Source organism: Rhinichthys klamathensis, unplaced genomic scaffold, assembly GCF_029890125.1.
Source record: "Rhinichthys klamathensis goyatoka isolate OS25496 unplaced genomic scaffold, OSU_Roscu_1.1 h1tg000114l_1, whole genome shotgun sequence".
Taxonomy (NCBI): domain Eukaryota; kingdom Metazoa; phylum Chordata; class Actinopteri; order Cypriniformes; family Leuciscidae; genus Rhinichthys; species Rhinichthys klamathensis.
In genome coordinates, this window is record NW_026606651.1 from 3,056,912 (window position 1) to 3,065,433 (window position 8,522).

The window sequence follows — 8,522 nt, forward strand, 5'->3', positions numbered from 1 at the left end:
GATTAAGGTGAATTAAAATGCAGCCTTATTAATGAGCAAAACGTTCGGGTGTTAAGCGCACTATTTACGCGTGGCTGGGAGCAGGTGGAGATTTATTGTGTACCAACTAACATTTGGAAAATACGAACATTTTAATGAATCCGAAAATTTACGCCAGAACCAGTTTACACACGATTTACACAAAAATTCGTTCTGCTCGTGTTTCATGAATGAGACCCATTGCCTTTGATTTGGGTTGTGATTTGGAGTGAGTGAATTCAAGTGATTCATTTTTCCTGCAAACTACAGTGAGTTTGAATGAATGCACTGTTGCAGGATGAAAGGTTTTGCATGAAGTACATTATTTCTTTGGAGGTTTCATCTAAAAAGACTTCTGATCTTCTTATTTTTCACACTCTCTCTCTCTCTAGATCTTTCTCTCCGCCCCACCACTCTGTCCATCCTCTCTGTTCGAGCTGATGATGCGCTGCTGGAGTCGTGACATCGTGGACCGGCCCTCTTTTAACAGATTGTATCAGGCCCTGCGAACTTTTGCACCCCACTTATGACCGATACCTGCCCTACTGAAACAACCTGGAGGAGAACTGTTATACAAGTACTCTGACTGCTTGCCAGTCAGGGAAGTAGAGCGCAAACGTAATAGCCACAATGTAGCGTCATTAGAGCATCAGAAATCCAATGGAGGAGAGATTTAAAGATGATGAGATTTCACAAAAGGCATTCCTTCATTCATTCACTTACTTGTATATTCATCTCCATTGGGACTCAAAGAGCTTTTTTTCCAATCCATAGACACTTGAGATTTGTTTGTACTTATCGTTGTTAATATTTCCTTTGAGCATCTCTCTTTTCTTTTCCTTAAATGTTATTTCTGTTTGTTGTTTTCCCAGAAGAACAGTGGCTCTTAAGCCTACTGTGTATTCTAGGCAGAAAGAACCAACTGGACGAATGTCGTATTTGTCAAATCTGTGGTCGTGTATCGTTAAGCACTGCTGTCTTTGGTTATTATTTCATTTTTGTCCTATTTTTGTTTCTTATTTACCCCCACACTGGAGTTACTGTGTCTTGTTATGATATTAAGTGTTGTTTTGCTCTCTGAATATGAATGTTTTTACAGGTTCTTTGGATATAGCCGGGTCGGAGACTTGCTCTGCCTGGATCTAGCAGAACTACTGTTATAGTTAGATTGAAAAACCCTTTTCGGAGGAGAGAGGGAGAGGGTTATAGAGCCAACAATGGACTGACGTGCAATTTTATGCACTATTTCTTCCCCCAACTTGTAACAGGCCACTTTAAAGTCGACATGAAATCAGAATGGACTCCGTTTGCTTTTTCAAACACGTTTCTGGTCTCATTTGGGATTGATTCATCAGTGCAAGTTTCCAAAGACAATGTTTGTAATTTCATAAAAAAGAAAATTATAAATTTTTTCCTGGTTAATGCTAAGAAGCATTTCAGTTTAGATACACCAAAAAGCTCTTGTCAAAATGTTCTTTTCACCTTCATTTTCTGCATTCATGTGTCAAATTATAGGGGTAAAATGGGTTGTTAATGCCATTTCATGTTGGCTTTAAAATCCAGCAATATTGCACCATCACAGCCAGACAAACTAAATTTCAAATCAAACACTACAACTCCATGATATTGGCATACAGTTCTGAGATTGCATTGTTGTTGGATCTATATGAATTAAGTCTGGCTGAGGATGATGTACAGGACTGATAATATCAATATTATAGAGATCCATCCATTTTCGATTTCGGTAAAAGGCACATGGTTATAGGGAATTATGTATGTAAGATTAAAAATATTCAAAGCACATTTTTCTTTCTCTCTTTTAACCCACTTTAGTGTTTTATACAATTTCTTTAGTCATTTAATGCTTTTAGTAAAAGTTTGTGAATGAGTGTTGCATCGAAAAGATTTGGTGCACTACGATGTAATCAAAATCTAGTATTTCTGTCTTTGTACTAGTCTCTACAGCATTCCTTTTTGTGTAGTTTGTGTTTACTATATTTCAGAAATTTCCGTGAAATGTACAGGAGAAGTTTTACTGTTTGGCTGCTGAAAGGTTTGGCTATGCAGGGCGTTTGAAGAGTCCTCCGATAGCACTGGGATTTCGGTTGAATGTTGGTGGTAGGAAAGCTAGGAGCTCGACGCGGTTTATTGACAAGGGCAACCACTAAAACTCAATTTCCCAGAAGCCTTTGCTGAAGTGAGCCTGAGGCAATTTCTGTTATTACTGATCAGACTTTTTTTTTTTTTTTTTTTCACTACATATTTAGAGACCAAGAATGCATGTGTGTGAATGCGTGACACTGCGAGTGTGGTTTTGTTTCAAGTGAAATTTAATTGACCTTTTAGCATTTAGTACTCAATAACAGTCTTTCATTCAAACCTTTTAACTCTCTGTACGTGTCCTTCATGTACATTACATAAGCAGAGAAGATACTGTATGTATAGTAATATATTGGGGACTAAGACCTTTTTCTTTCATCTTCTTTCTTATTTTCCATAATAAACATAGATTTTGCTGTAGCTGCAGCGTTTAGCGTGTTTTTACTTATTCCAAATGTTTTCCTAAATATCTGAATAGTATGATTTTATATAATAATAATCAGTATTATTACTATCATTATTTTAATGCTACCAATGTGACATTGAATGTTTGACTTTGGTTTGACTGTAGACTCAGTCACTACAGTCCAAAGGAATAGATGATTTATTAATGTGTGCGTTGGGCCTAGGCACCCTCCAAATGTCTATCTTGGCAGAAATGTGTCACTTTGACTCCAATAATCTAAAAAAGACAATATGATTACTTATAACATCATTATATTTCTAGTTCTACACATATCCATTTTAACATGCTTATTTTTCTTTCTGTAGTTGTCCACTTTCTGTCAGGTCATGCTTATTGAATATTTGACTCCCTTGGCCTAGAGTTCTAGCATAGCAAACCCTCACTAGCAAAAATGTACCATGGTACTGCTCTCATATTCTTTAAAGATGTACAGTCATAGAAAACGCCAGCTAAAACCAGCCGTAGCTGGTTGGCTGGTTTTAGAGGAGTTTTAGAAGACCATGGGTTTCCAACAGGGATGGTATTGTGAATTCTTGTAAATACAATGGTATTTCAAAACACCAACATTACTACTTACAAAACCACCCATAAAATGTCACCAGTACCTTATCTAGATAGATCATGGTAATAATGCCATGTTGCTTTGGATATGTACCATGGTATTACCATCTGATACCATCACTGTACCTTCCCTGTTAACCCCCATACCGTGTTGGGGACAAATGTGGGCAAAATAATTTTGATTTATTTTTTAAAAATACTTTCCTTAATCTGAGCGGTGCGAGACTTGGCTACTTTTCCTAAATAATCCACCTGAACACACAAAATTTTTTTTTGACTCGATTCTACAATGTTAAGTGGGTGGGAAAAAAAAAGTCCTTAATCTTGTGTTCGTGGACAAAAATGGGCACCCATAGGAATGAATGGGAAAAACTGTAATACTGTAATTCAGAGCATTTGTTTTGTCTAATAAAAATTAATAGATCCAACACAATGCATATCATACATACACACAAATGAAGGGGTGAGCCTGTACAACATTCTAAATTTTGCAAACACTCACACTCACACACACACACAAACACAGACACACACAAACACAGACACACGCACACAAACAAAGCATTCAATTAGCCTATAGCAGCTGTTTTTTTTGTTGTTTTTTCAAATAAAAAGTCACTCGCACATACAAAAACAAAGGATTGAATGAGCCAATGACTGACGTTTTATTTTATTTCTTTTTTATGTTCCAATCATCCACCTCTGCACGCACACACAAACACACACATGCGCACAAGTGCATGTAAACATTATAACCTGTTTATTTTTACCTAACACTTACTTTTTTTAGTTATTATGTTTATTCTTACCTGTTTGGTAGCAATTAGTTTTTTGAGTTATGAAATATTATGTTTTTTGTTTGAAATAAATGATAAATGATCCACTACTTTGTTTTTTCCTTACAGCATGGTCATATTTGTATAAGCATATTTTGGCATCTTTTTACAGTCTCACCTAACACAGATATATATATATTTTTAATTACAATTTTAACTTGTGATAAAATCAAAAACTTTATAAAAAAAAAAGATAAAAAAAAGAGGTTAAATTCGTTATAACAGTGGTTTATAGTGTTCAGCCTCTATGCAGCCATTTAGTACTATAGCCATCTAGTGGCTATTGATATTATTGCTTTTATTTTAATTTTATACCAACATAAGACACTAGATGACACCAAAGTCACCACATTTTTAGGTTTTGGCTATCTGAACTTACTGGAATGATTTTTTTTACTGAAGTTAAAGAAATATTAAATATAACATAAAAATAAGCATAAATTACATAGAAAATATGGTACTTTTAGAGGTAAATAAATTCAAAAATACCCCCAAAATAAAAAAAACACCATAAATTGATAGATTTTATTTTATCGAAGAGATTGATATAACATTTAAAAAAAAAAAAATTATGGATCACACCTGAGACCTCTGTGCCCACATTTGTCCACGGACACGGAATTAAGGGCTGTAATGTGAACAGGGTGTTAGGGTTAAAAAACAAACAAACAAAAACCCAGATTAAACTAGCCTAGGCTGGTTGGCTGGTTTAAGCTGTAAGTAGCTGATTTAAGCTGGTCTCTCATGCTGGCTAAACTGGTGTTCAGCTGGTTTTAGTTGGTCTCCCATCTTGACCAGCTAAGACCAGCCTGGTCAGCTAAAAAAAAGTGTCCAAAACCAGGCTGAGAGATCAGCTAAAACCAGCCAACTTAGGTTGGTTTTAGCTGTTTTTTGCCCCCAGCAGGGTTGTTGCTACCATAAGGGAGATAATTATGACCAAACGAGATGCACATAATCTGAATGCATATATATAATCATTTATCCAATCTCAAACTTAAGTTTAAATATGTGAGAAGCGCGTGGGACTCATTATGATCTTTATAATAACCGATTGTGCGAGTAATCTATTATGCACACATGAGCGCGCGCAGCACTGCTGCTGTTACTAGAGAGATTCCAGAAGAGTCACGTGATCGCCAGTCAGGAAAGGAAGAATGAAGGGAGGAAAGCTGCCTGCTGGCGTCCAATAACACACTCAGAAGGCAAGTTAAACACCGATATATGCTCGAAATGACGCACAACCGTTCTCTTCATGAGTTTCTCTGTCTTTGTAACGCGGCTTTAACAGCTTTACGTTAGTAACCAGGCTGCGTTTGATGGTTTGTCAAGCAAACTGCTCGAGCTCAGTCGAGAATGACAAAGACTGTATTATAAGTCATGTTGACTTCATTTCCACATGTTTTGCTTATGGTGATTTCCTTTCTTGACGAGTGTAAAATATTTTGATAATGTTATATTAGTGCTAGCTTGTTTGCTGCGGATGTGGTCTGACAGTATATTTCTGCCGCATTCTGATGCTCACTTGAAATGTAGGCTAGTGTGTGTAGTATGTCATTTACAGTTTAATTTTTTTGAACGCACATTGGTAACTTATATGACTGCTGTCTGGATTGCTAAAACTTTAGTTGTAGGCTGTATTAGCTAGTTGTATCACTAATAACTCTTTGTTTTTACTGTGGCAGTACCGTAGAACAGTATGGTGGTAACCATGGTATTTTGATGCATGATACTGAAATGCATGTATCATGGTGTTTACATGATATTAAATGCAACTTCCAAGAACACCATTGTAAATACCACGAAACATGTCTAAAACATGATACTACCAGGGTGCTTATTGGTTCCTTTTTTGTTAATGTAACCTTTAAACTTAAAAAAAATTCGATGTACCATGGTATTTATCATAGTAAATGTCCAAACAACTTTGTTACTTTGTTTTAGTATGCAAAGGTACTTCAGAAAATACTTTTGTATGAACTTTATAAAAAGTATTGTGGTAGTGGCAACATGGTAAAGTAATTGTATCTGGCATATCAATGAAATGTGGTTACTTCCATGGCTGGAAAAGTCATGAATATTTAAAAATAATGTTTGGTGTATTACTTTTTTTGTCACATGGTTTTGACGCTAGGTCTGATTCATGTACAGTTTAGTCACCCCAGACCCCACACAGTCTTTTATTTATGGCACTTGTTTTAAGAAAGAGGAATTTGCTTGTTTTAAACCAGGTCAGATGTGTGAAGTCGAATGTTCCTGTATTTATGACACCTCGGTTGTTGACTTCAGTGTGTGTGTGTGTGTGTGTGTGTGTGGCTGTTTCTATATTTTTTAGAGCAGAAATGGGATGGAGATGTTCTACGTGTGCTGGTGTTTTGATTGACGGTTGGAAGCAGGCCAAAAGTGAAGGCTTCGCAGAAGAGCTTTCATAGAACGGTGGATTTAGATCTATTACCGTTCAAAAGTTCGGGGTCAGTACAATGTTTTTAAAAATAAATGTATATTTTTATTCCGCAAGGACGCATTAAATTGATCAAAAGTGACAGTAAAGATTGTTATAATGTTACTGAAGTTTTTTTTAAACTCTTTTGAACTTTCTACCCATCAAAGAATTCAGAAAAAAAAACATATTGTAGTTACCACAAACGAAATATTAGGCACAAATGTTTTTGAATAAGTGAACACAAGGGGGAAAAATGATCTTTTATCAATCTATATGCAAGAATAAAACAAAATAAACAGCCATTTTTATGAAAGTATTTTAATACATAAAAATTTTTGCACTTGAACATTAAAGGTTGACCAAATTAATAGTTGAATCAGTTTAGAATTGAACAGAATCAAGTAATGTTTTAATCTGTTTAGATTCATTGATTCAGTCATAGTTTGAACTAATCAACAAAATTTCATCTTAACTCTTTATGCATTTTTATGCACATCTTTAAAATATTGGATATTTATGCACATATTTAAAACATTGGATATTGGATTGGATATAAAATATTGCAAAACACATCTAATTACACAGTCTTTAAGAAAGCAAATAGCCAAATAAAAGTGCATTGAAATCATTGTTATATATTGACTGATAAATAATATGCAGAACAACTTCTTCTTTTTTTTTACCCAATATGACAAGTAGAAAATTGGGTTAAATCAATATTATTAAATATCACTGTTAAATATTATCAGTCTATCTCCACTGTAAACTCATTTTTTATTAATTTCTGTTTCAGAGACGGGTGTCCTAGCCATCATGAAGTTGAATGAGAGGAGCGTGGCGCATTATGCCACATGCAACTCTCCTCCAGACAAGACAGGCTTCCTCTTTAAGAAAGGGGAACGGAACACGGCGTACCATCGCCGCTGGTTTATCCTGAAGGGCAACATGCTGTTCTACTTCGAGGAGAGGGAAAGTCGAGAGCCCATTGGCGTCATCGTCCTGGAAGGCTGTACGGTGGAGCTCTGCGAGTCCGAATCCGAAGAGTTCGCCTTCGCCGTCAAATTCGACTGCATCAAAGCGAGGGTGTACAAGATGGCTGCGGAGAGCCAGGCCGGGATGGAATCGTGGGTCAAGGCTCTGTCCCGAGCCAGTTTCGACTACATGCGCCTGGTTGTGAAGGAGCTGGAGAGGCAGCTGGAGGAGGTACAAGAAGCGAGATCGTTACAAGCCAAAAGCAAGGCGAAGAAACAGCAGACGCAAGTGCAGGGGGCAGAAGCGGGCCCTCGAACCGCCACCCCGTCCCAACAGAACACCGCCATAACAGGGCCTTCGCAGGAGGGGCTGTCTAGCAGAGAAAACGGGGTGACTTGGAGTAAACACACCAGTTCGGCAAACGGTGTCAGCGAGGGTTGTGACTACCCGTCGAGGGCAAGTGGAGTCAGACCACCTCCGGTGCCTCCGCGGAGGAAGACCAACGGCGGGTCGCTCGAGAGCCCCGTTTCTCCCGGCACGGGCTGCTTCTCCAAACTACATGAGTGGTACGGCAAAGAGGTGGCTGAACTGAGAATAGAATGGCTGCAGAGTAAATGAATGAAGCCGGACATCTGCAAGAGACTCAACATATGTGCAGCCGCACGCGTACCAAACTTGCGATCATGGTTTAAAGGGATAGTTCACCTAAAAATGTTAATTCTGTCGTTAATTACTCTCCCTCATGTCGTTCCAAACCCGTAAGACTTTCGTTCATCTTCGGAACACAAATGAAGATCTTTTTGATGAAATCTGAAAGCTTTCTGTCCCTCCATTGACAGCTACACAACTGACACTTTGACGCTTCAAAAAGTTCATAATGAGTTTTTAAAACTAATCCATATGAGTTGAGTGATTTAGTCCAAATTTTCTGAAGAGACTCGATCGCTTTATATGATGAACATATTGAATTTAGGCTTTTATTCACATATAAACATTGATCAGCGAAGAGAAGCTCAATCGAACCTGCTTGGCGCGCGACAACAAACTTCATTGGTTCTCGCTGAAGCTCAAACGTGATGCGTAACAGGAGAATGAACCTCATTGGTTCTCGCTGAAGCTCAAACGTGAT

General features: G+C 37.4%; 2 protein-coding genes across 3 annotated transcripts in view; both read left to right on the forward strand.

Moving 5' to 3' along the window:
* ddr2l (discoidin domain receptor family, member 2, like) overlaps positions 1-1,315 on the forward strand; it is a 46,627-nt gene extending 45,312 nt beyond the window's left edge. Inside the window, exon 17 of the mRNA XM_056254775.1 lies at positions 411-1,315. Coding sequence (XP_056110750.1) covers positions 411-548 — 138 coding nt within the window. The 3' untranslated portion in view covers positions 549-1,315. The remainder of the gene's footprint in view (positions 1-410) is intronic.
* Positions 1,316-5,156: 3,841 nt separating this feature from the next.
* Positions 5,157-8,163, forward strand: pheta1 (PH domain containing endocytic trafficking adaptor 1). Of its 2 annotated transcripts, XM_056254785.1 has the most exons (3): positions 5,157-5,183; positions 6,319-6,414; positions 7,215-8,160. In XM_056254785.1, exon 3 carries the CDS (start codon positions 7,235-7,237, stop codon positions 8,009-8,011), a length of 777 nt encoding a protein of 258 aa, XP_056110760.1. In that variant the 5' UTR covers positions 5,157-5,183; positions 6,319-6,414; positions 7,215-7,234; the 3' UTR covers positions 8,012-8,160. The 2 variants fall into 2 exon arrangements, with proteins under 2 accessions (XP_056110760.1, XP_056110761.1); XM_056254786.1 differs by lacking the exon at positions 5,157-5,183 and having other exon boundaries at positions 6,319-6,449; positions 7,215-8,163.
* Positions 8,164-8,522: the final 359 nt, after the last annotated feature.